General features: G+C 41.3%; 4 protein-coding genes and 1 non-coding gene across 10 annotated transcripts in view; 4 read left to right on the top strand and 1 right to left on the bottom strand.

Annotated features, from left to right (window-relative positions):
- Positions 1-2,908: 2,908 nt before the first annotated feature.
- marcksl1a (MARCKS-like 1a) lies at positions 2,909-5,815 on the top strand. Its single transcript, XM_046412487.1, has 2 exons — positions 2,909-3,219; positions 4,429-5,815. Exons 1-2 carry the CDS (start codon positions 3,136-3,138, stop codon positions 4,969-4,971), a joined length of 627 nt encoding a protein of 208 aa, XP_046268443.1. The 5' UTR covers positions 2,909-3,135; the 3' UTR covers positions 4,972-5,815.
- Positions 5,816-6,697: 882 nt separating this feature from the next.
- Positions 6,698-6,779, top strand: trnas-gcu. The gene has a single exon. It is a non-coding gene; the product is annotated as a tRNA-Ser (tRNA).
- A 1,927-nt stretch (positions 6,780-8,706) lies between these two features.
- On the bottom strand, positions 8,707-14,623 carry gjb9a (gap junction protein beta 9a). 2 transcript variants are annotated; one of them, XR_006845380.1, is made up of 5 exons: positions 14,299-14,623; positions 10,974-11,186; positions 9,690-9,991; positions 8,998-9,591; positions 8,707-8,853 (listed from the first exon to the last, which is right to left on the bottom strand). XR_006845380.1 is itself a non-coding variant. In XM_046412486.1 (4 exons), exons 2-4 carry the CDS (start codon positions 11,142-11,144, stop codon positions 9,249-9,251), a joined length of 816 nt encoding a protein of 271 aa, XP_046268442.1. In that variant the 5' UTR covers positions 11,145-11,186; positions 14,299-14,623; the 3' UTR covers positions 8,707-9,248. The 2 variants fall into 2 exon arrangements, 1 of the variants encoding a protein (XP_046268442.1); XM_046412486.1 differs by having other exon boundaries at positions 8,707-9,591.
- A 1,039-nt stretch (positions 14,624-15,662) lies between these two features.
- Positions 15,663-19,715, top strand: LOC124071706 (protein tyrosine phosphatase type IVA 2-like). 5 transcript variants are annotated; one of them, XM_046412490.1, is made up of 8 exons: positions 15,663-15,797; positions 16,657-16,792; positions 16,892-17,017; positions 17,271-18,017; positions 18,104-18,196; positions 18,373-18,503; positions 18,770-18,844; positions 18,988-19,715. In XM_046412490.1, the coding sequence occupies exons 4-8, from the start codon at positions 17,922-17,924 to the stop codon at positions 19,097-19,099; spliced, it is 507 nt and encodes a 168-aa protein (XP_046268446.1). In that variant the 5' UTR covers positions 15,663-15,797; positions 16,657-16,792; positions 16,892-17,017; positions 17,271-17,921; the 3' UTR covers positions 19,100-19,715. The 5 variants fall into 5 exon arrangements, with proteins under 5 accessions (XP_046268446.1, XP_046268447.1, XP_046268448.1 ...); XM_046412491.1 differs by having other exon boundaries at positions 15,689-15,797; positions 16,654-16,792; XM_046412492.1 differs by lacking the exon at positions 15,663-15,797 and adding an exon at positions 15,805-16,064 and having other exon boundaries at positions 16,654-16,792.
- Positions 19,716-24,111: 4,396 nt separating this feature from the next.
- Positions 24,112-25,011, top strand: part of LOC124071700 (apoptosis-stimulating of p53 protein 1-like) — a 40,947-nt gene continuing 40,047 nt past the window's right edge. The window contains exon 1 of the mRNA XM_046412471.1: positions 24,112-24,567. Coding sequence (XP_046268427.1) covers positions 24,559-24,567 — 9 coding nt within the window. The 5' untranslated portion in view covers positions 24,112-24,558. The remainder of the gene's footprint in view (positions 24,568-25,011) is intronic.

Genomic DNA, 25,011 nt, shown 5'->3' on the forward strand with positions numbered 1-25,011 from the left:
CTAATATACAATATGCATGTAAAATACTTATACTGACCTTGTCCAAAGTTAAATGAGCAAATCGTACCTGTATTCTAAATATGTAGCTGGAACTAGCAGATAGTTAGCATAGCTTAGCATGTAACAAAGTCCACCTAAGAGTAGATCTAAAGCTCACTACCTATAGTTTGTTTCTTTAATCTGTACAAAACCGCTTCCCCATTTCAAGTGTGTATACTAAACTAACTGCTGACTTAAACTTCATATTTAACAACTGAAAGAACAAAAATCTCTTCCACTGAGTTCCTCAGACCTTATCTGCTAAAAGCAAGTCCTTTTCCGAACAAAGCACAAAGCATAGCAAGCTCCAGTTACAAAATATTGTCACATTTTGACAAGTGGTTAAACTTTGTTAGTGTATATCATTTTAATGTTGTAGCTAGTCTACAATGAGATTACTCTCCCTCCAGCTAGATGGAGGAAATACTAACTACATTTTACACACTGACTCACCTCTAATCGTTTTATTTACACCATTTACTTTTCTGAATATTATACCCCCTCAATGTAGGTGGTGTTTTTAGCTCATCATCATAGCGTCACCATATGAAACTACTATGAAATCATCTTAGATACAACATAAACACAGGAACAACGGTGGATATTGAAATGATAGTGTTCTTAACTCTCATACATGACTGTCGCAGCAATAAGACAAAATGTTTCAGGAAAGGCTGAAGACTGCTGGAAAAAAGTGCAAACGACTGCTCCGCGTTGCACTATTGACAATTCTCTCTATGACCAATCACTGGTCTGCAGTGTTTTGAAGCACCTTTCGTACCAGCTCAGGTACCAGGTGCTATTATCAACTGAGTCAAGTTGAGCTGAGCTGTACTGTGTAATTGAAATTGTAAGTGTACTGGAGTAGAAATGCAAAAAAAGGTAAAAAACACACTTAAGTCCACTGCTTGATTACATGTACTGAGCTAGTTTCCACCGCTGTAAGGAAGTGACTAAACCCTTGGGCAACATGGGCAGAAGTCCCTCTGCAGAAGTTTGAATGTCCTGCTGTGAAACCATCTTTCTTGTGCTGATCAAACTGGGAATTTCCCTTTGAAATGTGACAACTTTAATGTATAGACCTCATCATAATGACAGCCCAATTCAGATGTCCCACATCAGAGAGCAAAGAGGAATTCCACAGTCATGGCTGAGCTACACGATGACTCGATGAAGAAGTGGGGGTCAAAAACATCTTTTAGACATGTTGTTCTCCTTCTTGACTCAGATTGGGAGAATGTATGGAGAGGTGGTGGTTGGTTAGGAGGGGTGTGGGGGTTTCACATTTTGAACCCCTCAGGGTGTACTCCACTGTGGGAAGCTCAGCCCACTGAATGGATGGAGATCATTCTCTGGGTGGTGTATGCATGCCTCGCATACCACGGCTGTGACATGTTTGTGTGAGTGTGTGTATGCGTAGAGGGGGTCGTTCTGTGTGCTGTCGGATTGGTGGAAACACTGACAGAAAGGCGAATAGAGAGAGAGAGAGAGAGTAAGAGACATATGGAGTCATAAAGGGATGCCTCTGAAGAATACTCCACTTTAATAAGAGGAAATCATAAATTGCACTTAATGAAAGTCCTATAAAGATGACAAGCACTGTTTTGTTGACACGGCTTCATTTGTGGGATAAATGAGGGTCCTGTCGTTGGGAAAGAAGGGATAATTTGGTTGGGTTTGCCAAAATTAAGAGTAACGGCTTGAAAATGAGGCAGTTGGCATATATAAATGCATGTGTGACCTTGGCCCCTGACTGCACAGTCTATGGAAGCAGTCCAGTGGCTCTCACAACTCAGCTTAAAACATATGACCCCCGACCTCACTGGATCACACGAGGAGCCCATCGGCTTTGGGCTCCCAAAAAATGCAATGTCATTGCTGCGATCGTGGGATTCGCTCTTCTGGCCAAGAGACCTCATTACTGGCTGACAGGCCGATTCACAGTCTCCCTGTCTGTGTTGGTGACAAAGAAGCCCCAGTGCCATCGCAAAAAGCCTCCAGTGAGCGAAAAGCTGGCTGTGTGGGGCATATGTAACAAGTTCACTCTTGGAAAGGCAGGCCTGTCACTCAAAGTGCAGCGGAGGCCATTAAAGAATTCCTCATCTCTCATTCAAGTAGGGTGTTCACGACAGAAATAGTGGATCATCTGAGGATTTTAGCAGAAGGAAGTCACGCAGACTGCGATAGACGAGGCAAAATTTCAACACAAGCTGTCAGCATCGTTACACAAAGTGTTTGTGATGGGGAGATGAAAGACTGGAGATCATGAGCTTGGAATAATCACTTGACTGATCTCCAAACTCACCAGCAAAATAAATAAATAAATAAAATTAAGTTCAAAAATAAAGGGCTGTTTACAATGAATCTGAATGGGCGAGACTCTCTGCTAGTTCACAAGAAAAAAAATTCACAAGATATCAAAATGCTTTTATGGTACATCTGTTTGTCCTCATCAGTGAATTTATAGCATCATTTGTAGTATTTATAGTGTTATTTGTGGTATGTGCTATGGTAACAATTTAACATCCTGATATGAGATGATAGACAATTTAAAGTTGTATTATTTAAATTACATTCATATAAAGTCGCTGTCATTATGATGATTCTTGGTTTCAGTTTCGTACAAAGTGCTGACTAAGTTTACGAGCAAAACTTTCAAAGTTTAAAATGTCCAAAATCTTCCAGACCTCTGAAACAGTGGAAAAAGTGTTGCTGATCATCCAGTTGAGTAACAGGCTGTTGCAGTGTCGGGGGGGGGGGGGCCTGCCGGCCCGTCCCCCGGATGCAGATTGGACAAAGCCCGTCTGTCACGCCCATGGGAGGAGACTGTGGTCGATTTTGAGGCGCGGTTGAAATACTCACAGTTTTATCGCCGACATCCTTTAATTTGAGCTCAGCCGCCGTGGGGTGCAGACTCACAGAAGGGGGATCTTTTCATTTTCAAATCTATTAGGGAGAAGGAGATTCGGTTGGATTTTTCACCTCTTGTGGGTCAGATCTTACCCATCCCCGAGCTGGATTTTTAAATCTTACAAAAACTCCTCGAAATTTTTCTTTTTCGATTTTCTTTTTAGTTCAAATCACCTAAAGGAAGAAATGGGAGACCACTTGTCCAAGAGTGGAGTAGCTGTTGAGGGGAAAGCTGCCGCCGACCCTGCTGCTGCTAAGGCCAACGGCCAGGTGAGTAAAGTGAGTCTGACATGCCCAGCATCAGGGGGGAGCCACATGGCACCCAACGCCCACTGGCAGCATGGGTGCCACGGAGGGGTTCGAGGCTGCGAGGGGTGCCGAGCTGTTGGTGTTTGATGCTCCACACTGAGGGCAGACCCAGCCCTGTGTTTACCACATGGCCGTAGATAAAATGTATTTGAAGCTAAAACCGGTTGGCTGAAATTGTAGGGGGACCTCCAGCAGCGCAGCCGTCGAGTGATCATGCTCGTCCCCGCTGTGCGCGCACCAGACTTGCCTTTTGTTAATTCCGTCTGTTGCTCCCACAGGAGCAATTTAGCCTCACCATTTAACGCACTAGTGGGAGATCCTGAGCGAAATGTGTGTTTGGACCGTGTTTTCTGTCATGAGTTGGTTGTAGTCGGAGGAGATGGTCGTCCTCGCGTCGAACAAAAGATGCGAGGCAGACGGTGCGAAGGATGCGGTGCGCTCTGCTGGAGGCGCAAGTTGCTGAGCCGCAAACAAGGCGCGGACAAGTTGAAACCTCCGCTGCCCCGACGGCTTGAAATGCATGTGTTAGTTCTGGTTGAAGAAGTTTGAAAATGTTTGACTCGAAGTCCAATTTGTGATTAACTTCTGATTGTTGAGCGACTTGCTCGACTCATTAAGTGACTCAGTGTGTTGCCAGCTCGTACATGTTGATGAACTCGGATCGTTGGCCGATTTGTAAAACCTCTCTGTCTGATCACCAGTGCTGCAGATTAATTGATCATAACTGGCTTTGTGTGTGCCACAGCCGACGTGTGCTGGCCGTAATCTGGCCACACTGAGCCCAGACAGAGCTGTGCTGGATGTGAGCTGCAGCCCTCGGATGAGAGCAGAGACCAGGTTTCACGGGGATTCCTTTGTTCCCCAACTCATTCGCTGTGTTGACGTTTAGATGCAGCTCTACTGCCCCCATGTGTCCGTTCAAGGTCATGCAAACAGCTGTTGACCCCCACCCCCCTTACCCGTCCCTCCCTGAACCTCTGTCCGGGCAAGCAGCTTTCCTCAAGTATAGAATGGATTAACCATTGGAGTAAATGGGCCAATCTGTCGCATGCCAGGACACAGTTTCACCATCTGTATGTTTGAGTGATTTTCAATTTCTAACAGCGACATGGCTATTTTGACCCAGTTTGATTATTTTAATCCATGACTAATGAGTCCTCCTTTTTGCAGGAGAACGGCCATGTCAAAACCAATGGCGATGTGTCAGCCAAGCCTGATGGGGAAGTGGCTGCCGCCGATGGGAATGGAACGGCCGAACCAGCAAAAGAGGGCGAAACCAGCGCCGGCGATGCTATTGAGCCGGCCCCTGCAGCAGAGGGCGAGGCTGTCAAAGCAGAGGGAGAGGCCACCAAGGATGGCAAGAAGAAGAAGAAGTTCTCCCTGAAGAACTCCTTTAAGTTCAAGGGCATCTCACTGAAAAAGAACAAGAAGGGCAGCGAGGAGGGCAAAGAGGAGGCCACCTCCCCCACAACCGAGGACAAGCCCGAGGAGAACGGCCACGCGGCCAAGGAAACCAAAGAGGAGACGCCGGCTGCCGAGGCCAAAGAGGGCGAGACCGCTGATGCTGCTGCTGCACCCGAGGAAGAAACCAAGGCGGCAGAGGAGGCCCCACCCACAGAGGCTGCCCCAGCCGAGGAGGTCGCTGCCGACACTGCCACCCCAGCCGAGGACACGACACCTGCAGCCTCTGAGGGCGAGGCCAAGGCAGAGTGACTGCACCCCGCCACGGCACCTGAACTAATTTTCCAAGATTAAAGTATATAAATATATATATGAGAGACTTGTGCCACGTTCTTAAAGTTATAAACAAAACTACAAAAGAAGACAAAGGATATATCACATTTGCTGATTCAACCACCAGTTCACTGCCTTTTATTAGTTCTTCGACAGACGGAATCTCACCGGGCCCTCTCATGATGAAAGTGTCGGCTTGTGTCGCCCCCTCTTGGTACACAGAGACTGGCGTGTGGTGAAGGCGATGGATTGGATGTGGAGCGAATCAGGAACACTGACTTATTTTCCCAATTCATGGAGAAGCATCCTTTTTAACAGCGTGGCAGCCCTATAACATTTTATTTTTCTTTCTCATCTTTTTTTTGGGATCTAAAGAATTGTCACCGTTGCAAAGCGGGGCAGACCATCTCCTTCACTCGAAATGACTGTTATATGGACACATAGACCTTTCAAATGATCTTATTAATTTTTAGAATTCTACATTCCTATGTTTTACCCCCAAATTTCAAGTATTTTGTCATGTATAGAAAAGTGAAAATCGAGGAGGGGAGGTGGAAAAAGAGCTATGTCTTTGTTTGTGCATTTTGTTTCTTTTTTCTGGCTAAAACCACATTCAAGCTTCTCGAGTGTTGCAGTGTTCACATTTCAGAGTTTATGATGCAGGGGTTGGGATTGTGTACAAAATGTGAGCTTTTTATCTGCAAACTGTCTCTTGTAAATATGTTTTGGCCAATATTTTTGGTTCTCTTTATTTTGCTATCGTTTGAAGATGTTAATGGTTTTATTGTAACTTTTAATAAGGGTAAATAAATGTTTGATCCCCTCTGTCTGTGGTTGGCCTTGTGCTTCACACCTCGGGACACACTGAGAAAGAATATGGGTTGGTCTGCTAGCTTCAGGAGGAGGCTGGGTAAGTTGTTACATCATACATAAACATAAACAATAATTTGCATAATGAAACAGAAGCATACTTTCTCAGATGAAAAGTTAATGAAATCAAATATGCTTTCCATTAAATGGCAGTTAAACAAGCTTTACTTCACTGTTAGATCAGAACTTTAATATTGCCTGTGAACTCTAGACGGAGACAAAAAAAACACACTAATGATTAATTTATTGTGAGCAGTTAGACCAAAGTGAGTCGTCCATGTTCTGAATATAACATAAGAAAGATCACATTTGCCATAATATTCATTTGGATTCTTTTCAGTCTTTAATTTTTACCCTTTAGCTATATTTTTACATTTTTGTCACACTAGTCATCCAGGGCAGACCGTATTGTGTTTCACTATCCTCAACATGTCAAATAATCCTTTGAATCTTGGAGTATGTAGGCATAATGTAGCACTTGAATGAATCTCATTTTTTAAAAATATAATTGTAATTGTATACTTATATTAATTATATAAATGGAAACATATTTGACATGCCACGAGGTGACAAAATAAGAACCATTTAAATACATCATTGTATTTGTTGGTCTCTGGCTCCCTGCTGTGGACAGACAATATGTGGTGCTGCATATGATACACTAACACAGGTGGACAACACCTGTGTTAGTGTATTAAATGTGTTAGTATTGTTTTTAGGAAGACTTTCCGTGTTTTCTTTAGGAGCCGGACCAGGACAAATATCTATCAAAAGTTACAATTATGATAGCAGAACATATTAGGAGTTGTTATTTCATGTGTCTGTGTCATCATTAGACGAGGTGGCCGAGTGGTTAAGGCGATGGACTGCTAATCCATTGTGCTCTGCACGCGTGGGTTCGAATCCCATCTTCGTCGAAATGTAAGTTTTCTGTTTGAGAGGAAGTTGTCCAACCATTCTTTCTAAATAAATTGACATCATGTTATATATGGTCATCATAAATATCAGGTAAAACGCCACGCATTTTGATAATAGACACAAATCAATTTCTGTTAGTTTTCAAGTAAAGCCATATTTATTTATTATTTATATATTTATTTTCAAGAAGCACTTGAATACATCAGTAGGTTCTTATCCGGTACTGGCACCATCCAAATGAACAGCCGTGTTGATAACGCTTAATGCGCGCCTTCCGCACGTAATTATTTTACCTTTTACGTATTTTTTACCTTAATGACGCATTGAATGCTTGCGGGTTTACCCCAAAACAACAAGGTTCACAAGTTCCCTGCAAAATTTCAAATCTTTCCACAAAATGCTCATAGATAGAAAGATAGAAAAGACAGAATGCGGTTTGTTTGTTGTAACCTGGCGAATGCTCCCATCTAGTGGTGACAAAAGATAGTGGAATTATTTTTTTGTCCAAATTTTGATTAGCTCTCACACTGTAAGCTTTATTGTATCATTTGTTTCATGGTGTTGCATAATGAAATGATGTCTTTAAACAATATCATAAATTCGCAAAGTTTCTCTATTAGGCTCCCTTATAGGCTATTTGCATTTGTGTCACGTTAGGAAAAGTTACAGGTGTAAGTAAAACAAAAATGGCATGCGGACAATTTGTTATTGTTAAACACTTGTTCCTTTCCTAATCTGCTGTGCATTTATGATGTAATTTATGGGTATTAAAAATGAAAAGTCTGTACCAATCTTAAATTGTCCATCAACGTGCTGCTAAATTAGATGTGTTTGAAGTCTTCACTTTCTCTAGTGAGTTTGTCAGTGATATTGGTGTATATGCAAAACCTGCATATCTGTGGGGAAGACCTAATAGAATAGACCTTTCTGCATAGAAAGACAGTCTAGACAGTGAGCGTGATAAGCATTTTTATTATACAAGCAATTAAATATAGCATTAAAAGAGTCGATAAAAAGTCTTAAAAGAAACTGTCTGACCATGTTATGACATTCCAGTTCACTTGTAGCCAAGGACGAAATTTTGATTTCGGAGGTGAGGGGGGGACGCAAGTATTTTTAATAAAACCCTAATCAATAAAACTAACCCACTTTACAAGATTATTGAGAGCTTTGTAAATGATGAGGGGGATCTTGAAGTGGATATGTCGCTTTATTGGAGCCAGTGAAGGTGTTGCAGGATGGGTATAACGCATTTCTTTGAGTAACTTACACTTTGACTTCTAAACAAGTCTCTTATGTCCACTTTTCTATTTCTAGACAACCTGGCTGCGCCTAATTAACAAACACACATACATGCACACACACGGACACCGATTCAAACGTTAACGTAAATGAAACCTCTGATATTACAATCCTTCTAGCTGACGTGACCCAGGCCAGGCAGAACAAACGGCCAATTTACAGTAGCAGATTAACACGGACTCCTGAACGCACACTAGCAGACCGGTGTGCAAGCAGGGTGGAGTGACAGCAGGGACGGCCAATCACACAGGAAACGTCAGAGCCAATCGAGGAGCTTGTGGGCGGTCTAAACTAAGGGAAACAGGCTTCAGATTAAGCGGCCGTTTTCCGCTTGGTCCTGGCGCTTGACGAGTCTAAGTTTACTATAGCGTAACATTGTTTTTGGACGGTAAAAAGTGCAGAGGACCAAAACGGCCTTTTGAAAAGGTGCAGGGGACATGTCGTCCCCCCCCCCAAATTACGTCCGTGCTTGTAGCCCAAACAGGGATAGTGTGCTCTGTGTCTGGGGATTAAATCCAACCTGTACAGCAAGACTATAGCTCTCACTCTCTTTATCTCTCTTTATTCACAATACATAATGGAAAGGCAGTAACTTTGAATTCTGATAACTGACCCCCTCCTCCAGGGTATGCTCAGGAATTGGCTGGTTGTCAGATAGAGCGGATACGAGCCTCTCTGATCCACTGGATGGCTCAGGTTAAACCCTGATGGATAACTCACCATTTCATGTGGGAGATCAGCTCATCAAGTTCCAAAATAGCACTGTGGTCCCTTTAATAGAAGAAATATGAATGCACAGAGCACTCAGTCATACAGTTAATAAAGCTATAAACAGCGCTGAATATAGTACAGTAATTTACAATACTCACACTAAACTAAAATGACATTGAAGCGACTAACAGTGTCTTTACATACATGATATTCCATTTGTGCTATAAGATCCAGCTCCTGGATGTTTCTCCTTTCTCCTTCCACAGAAATACCATAGTAGTCCTCTTCTTTTACCAGTGCTGGAGAGCCTCGAATGTTCCATGTCCACCCGGATCATTGGACATCCATATACAGGTATGTCCCTTTTTTTTAGTCTTTAGTTTGACGCTTTTATTAGGTAACCTGTTGTGTTGCCACCCATAGGAAACAAACTGATGTTTAGTGATGTCTGAGTCCTATAGTGTCGTAGTTATACTATCTTCTTTGACCTTCTCTCTCTTGGTTAAATTCCTCTGGCTGTCAGTCAGTGTTGGATCAGTCTTACGATACTGGGACCTGGGTGGGGCCATGTTGGTCAGCTCATGCTGCTCAGCAAACAAGAGTCTCTCATTTTCATGGCGGGTCCTTAACGCCTTGGAGATGCGCTTGCCAATGAGATAAATCATCTCACAAATGCACATGAAGATGCATAGTGCACTCGATATAACCATGAACAACATGAAAATCTTTTTCTCTGTTGGACGACTAATGAAACAATCAACAGTGTTGGGGCAGGGTTCCAGTGAACACTTGGATAACCTGACAGAAAAGATTAGAGCAGATTAGAAGCAAAATAGAAACTCAGTAGATAGTTGTTTGACTTCAGGTTTCATGTTCAATTTCAATGTGAGCATTACCTGGGCAGGTCATATCCATGGTATATCCTGTAGAGAATGTAAAGAAACGATGTGTCGAATCCAGCTTTGAAAACCAAACTCAGCAGGTAGGTCCACCACAGCCCCCCTCTCTTTTTGCCAGGGTTGGCGTACAGGTGAGAGCCTTGGTGCTGCACCACATATTTGGCATCCTTTGTTTCGCGGTATTTAACATGAGCCATGACCATCAGAGACGGACAAGTGACAAAAATGAGCTGTAGCGCCCACAGACGGATGTGGGAGATGGGGAAGATGTGGTCATAGCAGACGTTGGTACAGCCAGGCTGGAAACAAAGTAAAAAAAAAAAAAGAATTACTGTGATTGTTTTTTCTGTAATGACTGTGATGTCTCAGTTGAGCGAAAAGAGTGACAGCAAAGTCTGGTGCATTTGTACGAGAGACAGAACCTAGAAGTCTTAAAGAGACAACACATTCATTTCATACCATAGCTAATGCAACTGTCATGAAATGACAAATACAGAACAATACTATGCACTAGTGCTGCCAGGAGGCTGTGATGAAGGTTATATTGCCTCAATACTGGGAAAACGCTGCAATGCATCTAAACCTGCAGCATATTTAAGGGGATAAACATAATAGAACAATAAGAGACATAAATCTTAGCCAAATACCACAACACTGTAACAGCAAAACTTTCTTCCTGCCGGACAGACAAAAAAAAAAAAAAAGTATTTTTTTGCAGTTGATTTCTATTGAGATTACGATTGAGATTTACTAGATAGTGAAGATGGCCTCCCACTTATCCCCCAACTCATAAAGTTGGGGCACTCACATGAGGCAAACTGCAAATAAGAAAGGCTAATTGATGCAACAGAGCCTGAGATATCCTCAAGCCCAAGTTCCAAACAACACTGGATCCTACATTTCCCATAATGCAACCCAATAGACCCTCTGTGCTTGGTAAAAGTCCATGTCTTTTAAACTCTACAACTCAACCTTGTGCAGGTTTACTGTTGAGGATTTAAGGTATCAAGTCCAATCTAAAGAAACCCTGATGATAGAGGTGGTTCCCTTCAGAGCCACCACAGATTCACCCACCAACCACCCAACTGACCAACTTACATAGAGGAGTTGGGTCTTGTCACACTGGTTAAGGATACAAGCTCATAAACAGTCAGGACAGTCCTTACAAATACCAGATTTCAAGTCTGGCAGGATGTTGACGTGGCGCCTCCTCAGGGGAGTCCAATTTTTTTTTTTACTAAGAGTTAGTACAGACAAACCAGTTTTGTTCCTCCATCTTACCTGTCGTGTATTACACACAAAGTCTTTGCTCTCGTCACCCCAAACCCTCTGCGCTGCCACCACAAACACCAGGACACGGAAGACAAACACCATGGACAGCCAGATCCTGCCGAACGCAGTGGAGTATTTATTGACTCCACTCAACAGACTCTCGAGCCCCGACCAGTTCATGCCTGCTGCTGCACTGGTCTGGGTGACAGAAACAAGTGCACCCTGTGACAGAGAGGGAGACAGAAAAGAGGGTTTTATTTACACATCCTCATGTCAAGAGAAAAGCACATAATCACACATGGGGTCCTCTTAGACCCTCCTAAATGAACTCCATTTAGATCCTCTAAATGGTTTTACCTTCTATCACAATAGTAACATCAAATTTAGTCTTGCTATGGTTAAGGATACGCCACAACTTCCCCAAGCCAACAGATGGAAGTAACTGCATGCAAAACTGTTGCATCTGAACTTGTATGGTCTTGGGCGAAATACTTCATAAATTGCCAATCTGTCTGGAGTGGAAGTTAGAAACATTGTTTCATCTCATGACTGCAGGTGTTTCTTGATTGAGTCAATTTAGCTGAAAGCCTGCTGACATTTTTTTGTAACGCCCCATAAATTGTTATTCAAAATTATTAATGTTATCAGGCCCCTTCACTAATGTAAGTCAATGCTTCAGTGGCCATAACAATATAGAGTCAGATTATGCTCAGGGTGGAAAATTAATGTGTCAGCTGGCTGCAGTGGCTGATGGATGAATCAACGTTTTTGTAATAATGATGTGTAAAAGTGTGGACAATATAACAGCGTTTTTAAATGCACAAACTGAGAAGCCCTCAGTTTAAAGGAATAGACTAACATTTTGGCAAATTCCCTAATTCCCTTTCTTGTCAACAGCTCCAGTCTGGCTCTGTTCCAAGATGACAAAATCAACCTTCGAGCACCTCTCACGCTCTGCTTTTGTTCTGGTTTGTTTGACGTGTACAAAAAACATAAAGTGTGAAAAAACAGAACATTTTTTGATGGAGACCAGTGGAGGAAGAAGTACTCTGATGTTGTACTTAATAAAAAATACCACATTGTTAAAATACTCTGTTACAAATAAGAGTCATACATTTATATTATATACAAGTATCAGCATCAAAATATACTTAAAGTACCAGGAGTAAAAGTACTCATAATGTGGACACAGGGAGAACATACAAACTTATGTTTCTCATGCAAACTGCACACAGAAGGGCCCAGACCAGGATTCCAACCCGGACCCCTCTTGCTGTGAGGATACAGTGCTAACCACTGCACCACCGTGCCTTGGATCAATAGTTTTATTTCATCTATAATATTACATCGTAACTTATTTGTCCATTATATTTTGTATTATTAAACTAAATCTTAAGCTTAAGTTGTCAAAGCTTAAGTTGACAAATAAATGTGGTGGGGTAAAAAGTCCAATCGCACAGTAGAAGAAAATCATCTGAATCTCAGCATGAAGGCAACATTTTCCGGCAGCAAACACAAAGGCCTCCACCTTTCCTGTAACAGAGGCAATTATTCCACTGCTCTTCCTCTACCTTAATCCTGGGAGATTTACATGTCATGCAAAAACTTACATTTCTCATGCAAAACAGTTAATTATGACTACGCTTAGGAACAAAAGGTCCACTCAATAACATTGTGCCTTAAGACCGACAGTTAAAGTCACTGTTAGGCTGGGATTGAGCGGTTATAAACAAACAATTTGTTAGCCCAAACAGACTTTATCTGCATATCTTGGAATCTGAATTCTGCCCACATGACGGCTGTGCGCTGACAATCATCCTCACTGCCATTTTTTTTTTGTTTTGTTTTTTTTTGCTGTGTGCTGGTCTGCTGCTGCTGAGTGAGGACAGGGGAAACAGCAGCGTGGGTGTCGAGGCAATGAGCCTCGTGAACGAAACAGCCTTGCTTCATCAGTCCAGCGTAAATATACCTTCAATCAAAACCCCCCTGGCAGAAGTTTACGTTTCCTAGATACCGGGTCGTGTGTGTTTAACAAATGTGTGTCTTTGCAAACAAAAATGTAATCAGGGGACAGCTCTCTATTGAACTCTCCAGGTTCCATAGGTGTGCATTCTTCTTCTATTGTACAACATAATAATAAAACACAATGACAGGCATGTTAATTCATTAACAATGTGTATCAGTGTTATATAATCAGTATAATTTCATGGCATGTGTGTGCCTGTTCACTGTAGTCAAATGTGAAACCCAGACGTAAATGCAGAAAACATGAATCACAACATGACATACAAGTTACGTGTGGGTGGTGTTTTTCATCCAAGTGCAAAAGTTAAAATGAAATGAAAACCATTTTGCTGCTTGTTTTTCTTGCAATTATCATACTTAATGTCATAAGCTGCCTTGTTTTACTTTATGTCCCAACACAGTACTGGTCATAAAGAGAAATAAAATCCATATGGGAACTCCGTCCATACGCTTGTGTAGTTTTGGGAGCAGTGTAAAGCCACACACTGTTTAGAAAAGAGTAAAATATTTAGATTACAGAAAACAGGAGTGGCTCAGCTCTGGGGACTTTTCAGTGTTAACACTTCAAACTCTGGATTAACTCTATACTCACTTAAAGGTTTTATCACCATTGAGGTTAATGGTGACAATCCTCTGACACTGGCCTTTAATTAACCATTAGATGTGGTCCATGAAGTGCCTTGAAGCTGCCTTGATCCACATACTACCCTGCCTCGATTATGATAAGACCATTTCAGGCTCAACATTAACATATGGATCCAGTTTAAAAAAAAAACAAAACAAAACTGTATTGTTTACATGAAGAGACACATTCAGTTGATGTTCAGCAAACTGTTTTAATTTCAGAAAAGCATTAAATCACCGAAAAGACGGATTGCTTGCTATGAGCTATCATGACACCAGCATGTGGAAATGTTTAACTTTAATGAAGGCAACATTCCACAACACTTCTGTCTGTGTGTTGAATGTAAAGTTTATATGAACACCACAATCTGATTTTTTGTAACTGTTCCCCCATATCAATTGCTCAATATCTCATCACACTTGAAGTTAGTGTCTTAGTCATCCCAGTAGGAAAAGTTACTCCCTTTAGGTCTTTGTTTTGTTTTTCATGGAATGATGGTGTGTTTTCCTTTGTTGGCATAAAATAACAGCTTATATTCATTTAAGATAAATAAGGTAAATAACATTAATGTAACTCAGTCTGAGTTGGATTTATACCGTGTTCTCTACCATCTTTTCTTCACCATACTGACTTTTAGCATGTGATACACTGAAGTTAATGAAAATCACAGGAAAGGAATCTTACCTAGTTCTGAAACCCGGCTCGAAGACCAAAACCCAGTATGTCCTCACCAGCAGGAGAAGATTAACTCACAACAGTAAAGAAAATACAGTGAAGGAAAGACCAGTTTCAACTGTTTTGCTTCTTTTTCTCTCTGTGTCTGTCTCTGCTCTCTCGCCCTTCCCTCAGAAATCCTGCCAAACCAGATTCAGCGGCTGCTACGTCATCACACACACAGACTTCACATGTTCTGTCTTGTCAGTTTGCACAAGGAGGAATCCACTCCCTACAAGTCATGTAACCTTACACCTAATAAATAGGTAAAGAAACAGACACATAAGCTTTGTTTGAGCACGGAGAAAGAACATCCATCCTTGCCAACAAATGCCTGTGGTGTGTGTGTGTGTGTGTGTAGGAGAAAAAGAGTAAGAAAGAGAGAAGCCACACCCTCTGTGTAACGCATGTGCTTTTAGACTGAGCAATGTGCTCACATGGCAGAGTTAGAGTTAAGTACATTCAGTGCATCAAACAGTCTCAGTAACTTTCAGTGACAGCCGATTGGAGCCACAGCGAAATAAAATAAATGCTGTAATGTGTCAAAACGTATGCACAAGCATGCAAAGTGACAAAGACAAAATGAAAATGTGAAAAGTGGTCATAAGTTTTGAATACATGCTAGAGTAAAGTGAAAGAAAAAATACATGATATGTAAGAAATAAGAATATTTGAGAAAGTGTAACTTGTGTACATGTGTAAATTTCTAGATTTAAACATTTTAGAAAAAGCTTAGAAGTGAGGTGACAGAAAGCACATTTTAAAGTGTAATTCTGTTTTGTGTTTTCTTCATAATCTGCCGATGAAAACCTTTATCGACTTAAGGAAAGTTCAAAAACGTTCTTCCACTGGATCTTCACCACCGTCACATTTGTAGATGCTGTGTCCAAACAGTAGATGGCAGCAGTGACTCCAATATCAGCTCACAATTAGCCAACCTCCAGCCTACAGTACAGAACGTTAAACAAACGTTACTCAGTTGACCAGAACTTTCAGTTCTCTCGGGATTCATATGATGTGATTTAGAGAGGGAGAACATCGACACCACTTAAGTTAAATCATTAAAATTGCAGCCACGTGCCTGAATAAACCGACCCTCGCTCACTCTTCTGTAAATATAGAAAATAGCACTGCTGTAAAAATGCAGCAGCATACAGTAATATGACTGCCCAGGTACCTCGGGCCATTTTTAAGTGATTTTATGATTTGTTTTAGATTCGTCAAATCTGCTGGAGACAGTACGAATAATACCGGAAGTGTAGAGTGTTTCTCTATAAATTAAAACGGTCTCGATTTTTCTAAACAGTGTAATGCGTGTGCTTTTCAGCAGTTTTATTATTGAAAGCCTGCGACCGGAAGTTACGATGTATATTGTGGATAACTTGACATTTCTGTTCAACATGTCTCCTTCGCAGACTCTTCTCTGTTATTAGAAGCGTCTGGATTTTTTCGTGAAACTACTGCGTTTTGTAAGTTGCTTTGTCAGTCCTGTGTGTTTAGCATCGATCATCGATATAGCAACTCTTACTACTGTGCAGATAAGGTCCCCTGTGTTAACAAGGTCACTGTACTCGCTGTCATTTGGACGTTATTGGAAACCGGCGAATGCTCTAGCTTGAAAATGTTAGCTTGCTGTTTATTCTGGGTACCTGGTTGCTGACCTCTTTTCACTTGACCTGGCTGGCGGCGGAGCCTCTCATGACAGATGGTGTTGTTGATGACTCTACTGCGATAACGTTAGTTTCTAAATTATTTGCTAACATTTGGTCTTAAACTGGGTTGTATTTACATGCAGTCGTTTACGTAAAGTAGTTACCAATAATGTGAAGCTAGCTGTCTTTATGGGTAGTTTAACGTTTAAACGTCGCCCTAGCTAAAACTAACAGCCGAGCGGGTTGTTTCTGAATATGGCTAACATATTGTTGTACAGGTATGGAATGATTAGCAAGCTGTATTTTTGAGCTTGTAACGTGTTTTATTTTGTGGCATTAATGTACGTTTAATGTTTACTATGGACTGTCGGCACCTTGCGGGAGTAAAATCAGAACTCAGGTATACAGTTTAGCTAACACGTTAGCTTTGATACGTTCCGTAATTTTTCAGTGGACACAACGCCACACCAAACTCTATGTACAATCAGGTTGCGTTGTTCTGTTATGCAGAGATACAGTCTGTTTGGCGGATACGTTTAGTCAGGCTTCAAACTCGGGATAGCAATACATTAGCTAATGGTTACGTATTTCTCATTTTCTCATAATCTCGTTGCTATAATGCATTGAGCTGCTAAATTCAGGCAACGATAGCTGAGCAGTATTATTGTATCAGCAGGTTAGCAACAAGCTAGCGGGCCGTTGTCAGCCAGGACCCAGAAAAGCAGCATCATCATCAATGGTGTGTCTACATCCCGGAGCCGTCACATTTTCCTGTGTCCGCTCAATGAACTATCTCCTCAGCTCTCATCACAGTGAGTATATTACCACGAATCAACGCTGCCACATCTTAATACAGTGCAATTGAGTAGCCACACATCTCACTTTGCATTTCATCACTTTGTCTCTCTCAGGCTGCACATGTATGGCGTTTGCGAGGCTTGGAGGGGAGTTTTGCCAAGCCCAGCACCTGCTGCTTATTGTGGACAAGTGAACAGGAGATCCCAGCTTGGCTCAAACACTGCCATTCACGCACACAGGTGTGTAGTAGTATGAGTGATGGTCTCTTTATTCGGGAAAACGCCAAAAGTGTTCTCAGTTTCTACCATGTTACAGTCCATGGACAGTAGGGTGTAGAGGGATGCTGATGATACTGATTGAAATACACGTTCATATTTAAGCTATCAGATGTTTATAGAAGAATCACAAGTAGGAAGGCAAGAAGGCAAAAAGATTATACTTAACAAATTGATAAACAAAAAAAAATTACTGACAGGCTCTGTGTCTTCATAGGTCCTTACTGCCATCCTGCTCAACCCATATGAAGACAAGCCAGCCTTCAGCCTGTCACCTCTTCTGGGGAGTAGGGGAGGCTTCGGTTTTAACCCAGGAGTTTCCTCACAGCTCTTCTCCTCTCCTGCTTCTCCTTCTTTTTCTTCTTTCATTCATGCAAGTCTTCTCTGAATGGGTTAATAGCTTTGAAAGAAAGGAAGGACAGGTTGTTTATCTGTCTTTGTAAATTTTCTTCTGGACTTTGGGTGTCTTCTCTGTAGTCTTCTTGATCCCACCAGTCAGATTTAAAGTTTTTAACCAAGCCAGTTTTGTTTTTTGTTCATTGTCAACAAAAACCTAGATTTTTTTCCCCCTCTGTTTCATTCTGTAGATTTTTTTTTTATTCAAACTATTCGGTCATCACAGGAATAAGATTAACTTTCTTTTCCCATAAATCACACAGATGCATTAGTTAGTGAAATTAACTGAAAGGTGTTTTTTTATTTTTGTTTTTTTTTAAGCTTTTCTTTTAATGAAAAGATTTTTTTAAAACAACCAGAAGACTTTCTCTTCACTTCCTTTGAAGACTTGTGTCTGTTTCTCCTTTCATTGAAGCACAGTACTTTTTCTGATCTTTTTCTTCTTAATTAACAAACCTTTGTGGGTCTAATAATGAACCGACCGGCTCCAGTGGAGATCACTTATGACTGTCTGAGATTCCTCATTACGCACAACCCCACCAACGCACAACTGGGAAGGTTTATTGAGGTAGAGCACATTCTTATCATCACATCCTTCATTAATTGGCTTTTATTTCCACAGAGGGCCACAGTGACATGTGTTTTGATATGTAGGATCTGAAGTCGTATGGAGTAAACACCCTGGTAAGAGTGTGTGCTGCTACATATGACAAGACGCCAGTGGAACAAGAAGGCATACAAGTCTTGGTATGTGGAGGTTTTCACTATTATATTTCTGCAGCACAAAAATTTGTCAAAGTTGGCGTCTAAATATTCGTTCAGTAGGAACATAACCATGAAAACCAGAATGTTTGGAATTTTGAATTTAAAAACAAGCTGCAATAAATTGATGAGCTCAAATAATGATTCAATTGCCCTTCTAGGATTGGCCCTTTGACGATGGCTCCGCCCCCCCAGACCAGGTGGTTGATGATTGGCTGAGCCTGCTGCAGACGAAGTTTCGAGATGAGCCTGGCAGCTGTGTGGCTGTGCACTGTGTCGCTGGGCTAGGACGGTTAGTCTACACTAGTTACAATCTGTTGTTTAAGCCTAACTTTTATTCTCAGTGGTAGTAGTGTTGCACAGTATTAAGCTCTGTGTACTGGATTTCCAAAACAGTACAATACCAGCCTCTGTCTCCCCCCTCCTGGAGCTATAGCTACAGGGGTCCTAAGCAAGATATGGCATTGCTTTGACAACAGTGAAAATCTAGAAGCAGCAACTGAGCTGAAATCTGTGCTTCAAACAGATGATTTTGATTAATGTGTTGTTTGTCCTCAGAGCTCCTGTGTTGGTGGCCTTGGCTCTAATTGAGTGTGGGATGGAATATGAAGATGCTGTACACTTCATAAGACTGTGAGTACAGAACAGTGATTCTGCTCTTCTCCATTTTACTGGATTGTACTGACAATTGCTGCATTCGTTCACCGCTCACACACCTGTCATTCTTCTTAGAAATTTGACTTCTGGTGTTGATTGTAGTGGCTCTTTTGTGACAGGAAGCGTCGTGGGGCGTTCAACTCCAAGCAGCTTCTTTACCTGGAAAACTACAAAGCTAAACTCTGTCTGCGTTCCAAAGATGCCAACGGACAGGGCTGCTGTATACAGTAGGAATCTACAACCCCATACATCTTCACTGCGGCTTCACGAAACTTTGATTTTTTATGTGAAATGGGACATTGACATGTTTGGGTAAAATCATTTGCTAACATTAAAGTCCATCATAACGATTCAGAGCACTTGAATGTGTTTCCAATTATTCAGGGACCTCACGCTAAGGTCCTGAAAATCTTCTGAGACGTAGACAGCTTCTGGTTTTACATTAAAAGTGAACTTAAAAATTGGACGTGCTAAAGATTATATTCCTGCTCCTTGGTCCGTAACCTCTCCTTAATATGTAGCAAAACACTTGGCCCCTTAAAAGGAAACCCCGCAGTGTAACATAATTAATGTTGGCTATCAACAAAATCACAGTAAAATCAAAAGTAAAACCCATTTGATCCACACGTTACTCTCAGTTCCGTGTTACAGGTGCTGTGATAAACGCTGTTTATGTTAACAGACTCGCTCTTAGTTCAGACATTGGGATCAGACATTACAGAAAATTCCATTTTAGCGGGCAAGTATTTGTGAGAGTGGATTCATTCTTGTGATGTTAAACTGGTTTGCAGCTTGATATTTGTTCTAAGGCACAACACTAAAAATGCTGAATAAATAGCTGGCAGTATGTGCTTTCAGAGGCTTGCTGAGTTATTGCACATCACTCCACACAGTGGGTCAGACTGAGTTGTTTATTCCTATCCTCCCTCACTGATAAGAACTGTCTCTTGTAGCAGATGAAAAAGGCAGTTAGAAAACATACAATATTCATGAAATTTGCTTAGACGAGATTAAAAATTTAAAATGATTTTTAAAAATGTTCTCTGTTTGATGCAAATGTGATGTATGCTGTATTAAGAAACATTACAATCTACCTACCTATTGTACAGTATGTCCTAAGTCAGAGTCATAAGGTCACGGTCTGCTGCTCGAGAACAAACTTGTGTTGGTTGTAAATGTATGACACTGTCCTTTATAATGTCACTTAGGCAAGAGGATCAACATGTTAAAAGGTCAGTTGGTGAATGTATTAATCAGTGAACACTTAAAGGATTTGGTAGATTGTCCCGTTAGTTGTCAAGTGTAAAGAACATGTTAAAATCAACAATATGCCCTTAATAATTCATTGGGGCCCAGTCTGCTACAGCTACACACAATGTATGGTGGAGTGGCACCATACAGTATGTGATACTACAGCCTGACTCCACCAGGTGCTGTTACTTCCGGCTGTGATGTGGCTGCCGGATTCGATCGCAGCCACTCTAGATAATGCTTGTACTTCTGCCAGATGCTCAGCAGCGCGTTCAACATGCATCCCAGAAGCAGCTCTCCACTTAAAATATGCATCAGTCTATTTTTGCCAAAACCCACATCAAGCTGCGCAGAGCTGACCGAGCTGGTCAGAAAGAGGAAGGAACGGCATAAACCATCTGGTCAGCTTTCAGAATAAAACTCCCTGAGCAGCATCCAGGCCATATATCACCCCACTACATCATGTTATAACCATTGGCGTCAGACCAGAAGTCATCTGGTCTTCTTTTTTTTATTTTGTTTTCACAAGATGGTGAACTCAATTCAATTCATGAATATTTTATGACCTCAGACATTGTTTATCTAATCATAATGAACAAACATTCCAGCAGATTGGCTGCTGCTACTCTGACAATAAAGCAGCCAGTGTCTTCTACACACAACACTTACACCGTAGATAAAAGTCATTAATGCTTTTATATACTAGGATGTGAGGTACTTTGTTATAGAGCTATATAAGCTATAGCCAGAAAGAGCTTCCTGCTTGAGGAAGTCAGGTGATGTAATGTAAATGTAATGGTGGGTAAGTGGATTAATTACAAAACTGTCACCCAGAGTGGGGTTCATGTCCCTTGTGAAACTCATTGTTTTAATATTCATTATTTTTAGGCTTTGTTGACTTATTATTTTCACTTTTCTTTTCTTTTCACTTCACTTGAGATCAAAAGATCATTTTGGACAAGTCTTGTCAAAAAAAATGATAATGGATTTATTCCAATTAGTCAAGGCTGATATACATCCCAATAGAAACAGGGTCAGTTTTTGATGCCACCAACGTTTGTTTGCTGTGATTGGATGAGCAACATTTCACGGTCAGTAAATATTCATGACTTGCCTTCGCGAAATAAAACTATGTCGTAGGTGTGACCATATAGATCTGTGCCCAGTAGAACAGAAGCCTTAGTCTCAGATTATACAGGCTGGCAATTGTGTGATAAAAGTCTAGAATATGCTGTTGAATGATAGTAGGCTCCATGCAAACACATGAGCTCACACTATATAAGATGGCAAAGAAATAAACTGTGAGCTTTTAGTAATAAACACATGTAGATCATTTTGGCACGCTAGTTAAATTTACTAATGGGACAATCTGCTGAATACTCTGTGTATTCCTGTTACAATCCCCATCGAAGAGGACTGTCCAGCCAGCATGGCTGCCACTGAAACCTTAGCAGCTGTAGTATTTGTCTCTCTCCAACTCTGTTCTTACGTATCTGTCTGGTCAGCTGCTGTGTTCGTAAGATGCTGTTGATCTCTGTGATATTATTATTTTCTATAGGTTTTATTTTCTTTCCTTGTACCTTTTATCTATTTGTACTTGTTATTTATTGTTTTATCCACAGTGTTTCTTTGTGAAATGTCTGTCTGCTTGAAAAAAAAAAAACAACTAGTAGTCTATTTAGAAAATTAAAGTGTTTAGTATTGTAACTGTTGCATGTCGTGGACATTATTTTGAAAAGCATCTTTTTTTCTAGTGAAATATGTCTGTCGTATTTCAGATCAGAAGTTACAATACATCACTTGGGATGATGAACATTTAGGACCATTATATGAGTGGACACCAAGTTTCCCAGAACACATTTTTATTAATACTTGTAAATGGAGCTTTACAAGCTGCCAGGCTGCTTGTACAACAGTTCCAGGTCAGAGTGATTGGACAGCATGTAGGGCTGTAGCTGAAACATGGCAGCTGCCCATGGCAGTGTGAGGCTGAGCCTGACCTGACCTCAGTGCACTCTGTGTGTGTGTGTGTGTGTGTGAGTGACAGTGAGAGATTGCCTGTGGCTGTGGTGATGCTGTGTGAATGTGGCTGTCAGGGTGGAGTAATAACATCACATGGAGCCAGTGGGTGATTCAAGGTTGATTGGTTTTATTGACTGACCTGACATCACACACGCACATGAACTAACCTTGAACAAAAGAGCCATAGTGGATGAATACAATAAATGTGCGCAATGTGGGTTCGAGTCTTAAGTTCTTAAAAATGTATATGAGGGAGAAATATATTGAAAATGTTGCTTTTCATCACTCCATCCTTTGTGTCCAAAGAGACAACTGACTGAATGTCATATTTCATCCTGGAGCAAGTTTTCAAGACGTTAGATCATTGAGCTGAAAAGGAGCAAAATTATTTAGGTTGACTTCGTAGTTGGAGGAAAGTAAATATTATAATTTAATTGTTTATTTAAGATTAGTTGCACTTGTCAAGTATGAGCTTATACAGTAGTGATTAAAGAGCTCTACGGTGTGTTAAACTGACTAAATCAGATTCACAGAGCCACACAAGCAATGAATTAAAGAGACTGAAGACTGACCACCTCCATACACTGGTTATACAGAGAGGAAAATAAAATACTCAGTGCAGAGAGATAAAGTCCATGTTAAACCTAAGTGTTGGTTACTCCTGTGGACAGTAGGTGGCAGTGATGTCCTGGCAGGCTGAATTTTAGTGAAGTCATTTGTACTCATGATAAAAATGGAAAAAGAACACTCTCTCTCACTCTTTTAAATCTTTTTCATTGGTGTTGAACAGTTAATAGACTTCTTCTGTTTAAAAGACTGAGCACATTACAAAAACGCCAACAACACTAACTCTTCCCAGGTAAAGTCCTGCAGTACAGTCAGTGTCAGATGAATACGAAAAAATGCAAAGATTTCACTCTAATGTACTGTATGGTTATGGTTTGTGCAATGAGGCCTTAAAATGATCTGTCAGAACACACACACTGTGGCCTACAGTGTCCTTGGCAGCCGAGGACAGCTCTGTGATAATCTGCTCAGTATATGAACTGAACATCTCTAAGCTTACTGTAAGCTACACAACTTTGTGTGTGTGTGTGTGTGTGTGTCCAGTGTTGAAGTCAAGTCAAAATCAATGCTATCTTATCAAGTTGTGTTTGACAGCTCTCCTGTCATGAAAAAGTTACAGTACACGTAGTATGAACCCAATATAGACAAAAGTATCCAGACATGCCTCTTTATGGGGCTGTTTTTCTATTCCAGCGTCACTGTGGCCCAGTGCACAAAGCAAGGTCCATAAAGACATGGTTTGGTGTGGAAGAACTTGACTGGCCTGCACAGAGCCCTGACCTCAACCCCATCAAACACCTTTGAGGTGAGCTGGAACAATGATCGCGAGCCAGGCCTTTTGGTCCAACATCAGTGCCTGACCTCACTATTGATCTACTGCATGAATGATGCATGAAACATTCCAAATACTTGTTCCCAGAAGAGTGGAAGCTGTTACAGCTGCAAAGCTGTTTATGTATTTAGGATGTGATGTCATTAAAGTCCCTGTTGGTGTGATGGTGAGGTGGCTCAATACTTTTGTCTATATAGCGTATGGTTGATGGATGGAAATATTATGGAAAACTCTCCCATAGGCCCCCATAGAATTGACAAAATCATCAGTAGTTACCACAGGTACGGTGAAATAAAGATGATCAAAACATTATGCCACATACTGTGAGTGGCAACTCGAACCTGTCACTAATTAGCTGCAATACACTGTAGGAAAACACAGTTGCTGTTCACACAGCCGAGAGAGGGCGCTCTCGCCCCAAATAACACGAATTAAGATCTACGGAAAATAGTATAGATTTTTATACTCGTGATTGTTCCACCAATTATTTTTGCCACATATTGTACTGAACATGTAGGCCATTTTTGAGAGGAGGGGGAGGAAGAGGAGGGGACCGGGGGCAAATAGCAGGGATGAACGGGACGGTGACCCAGTTCACCCTGCAGATCAAACCGGAGGACGCCTGCATATGACCGAGGGATGTAATCAGTGAATGTCTGATAATGAAACCACAACTCGTGTTTAAAGCTTTCCCACATGTAGCTGTGTTTCCTCTCCGGGTGTAAAACAGAAGACAGAGACCGGCTGTGTTTGTGTGAGTGTGTTAGAGAGAGAGAGAGAGAGAGAGGAAGGAAGAGGGAGGGATTGAAAGAGGAAAGTGGACCGGAGCTGGAGTTTTGGTGTTCTCAGCATCTGGATATCTGGCTGGACACGCAGCGAGAGAAGAAGAAGAATTCGGATGTGCGGGAACTTACCTGAAAACAGAGGGGAAAGACCGAAGAAGCACCGCAGAAGAGGAGTGGAGGAAAAAAGGGGGAAAGTTGTTTTTGTAACGGGACAGGAGGACTGACCAGCAGAAATGTTGCCGGTGAGTTTTCAGTGATGAAATGTATCAAACAGGATGTGCTCCGTAGGAAATGTTTCGGCTTGGCGAACACATGGAACATAACCAACTTTAAACACAGTTAGGTAGCATTTGTCAGGAAAAACCGGTAAAAACCGGACGCGTGAATGTAATCAGTTAAGAGTGGAGCTAAACGGCGAGGCAATAACGTTACTTAGGGCATGATAAAATTTTCATTTTGCAATATGAACATGCTTCTGTGCATTCAGATTTTTTAAAATGCTTGTGAAGTCAAAAATTCGTATTTCCACGTATACTGAGGTTATTCCCAAAATTATGAAAGGAGTGTGAAACTTATATGTAAGAAGTATATTTTCAAAATAAGGCTGTGAGTGCGACTGGCTATAAGCCGACATGTATGAAATAATTTAAACAAGCGTTTCAACACCATTATAAACACAACGTCTG

This window comes from Scatophagus argus, chromosome 15 (assembly GCF_020382885.2).
Source record: "Scatophagus argus isolate fScaArg1 chromosome 15, fScaArg1.pri, whole genome shotgun sequence".
In the NCBI taxonomy this organism is placed as follows: domain Eukaryota; kingdom Metazoa; phylum Chordata; class Actinopteri; family Scatophagidae; genus Scatophagus; species Scatophagus argus.

Coding starts and splice junctions, on each gene's coding strand:
- marcksl1a (XM_046412487.1), top strand. CDS start 3,136: ATGGGAGACCACTTGTCCAAGAGTGGAGTAGCTGTTGAGGGGAAAGCT. Junction 3,220..4,428: donor CTGCTAAGGCCAACGGCCAG/GTGAGTAAAGTG, acceptor TCCTTTTTGCAG/GAGAACGGCCATGTCAAAAC.
- LOC124071706 (XM_046412490.1), top strand. CDS start 17,922: ATGAACCGACCGGCTCCAGTGGAGATCACTTATGACTGTCTGAGATTC. Junction 18,197..18,372: donor AAGAAGGCATACAAGTCTTG/GTATGTGGAGGT, acceptor TTGCCCTTCTAG/GATTGGCCCTTTGACGATGG. Junction 18,504..18,769: donor TGTGTCGCTGGGCTAGGACG/GTTAGTCTACAC, acceptor GTTTGTCCTCAG/AGCTCCTGTGTTGGTGGCCT.
- gjb9a (XM_046412486.1), bottom strand. CDS start 11,144: ATGAACTGGTCGGGGCTCGAGAGTCTGTTGAGTGGAGTCAATAAATAC. Junction 9,992..10,973: donor TTGTGTGTAATACACGACAG/GTAAGATGGAGG, acceptor CTTTGTTTCCAG/CCTGGCTGTACCAACGTCTG. Junction 9,592..9,689: donor CATGGATATGACCTGCCCAG/GTAATGCTCACA, acceptor CTTTTCTGTCAG/GTTATCCAAGTGTTCACTGG.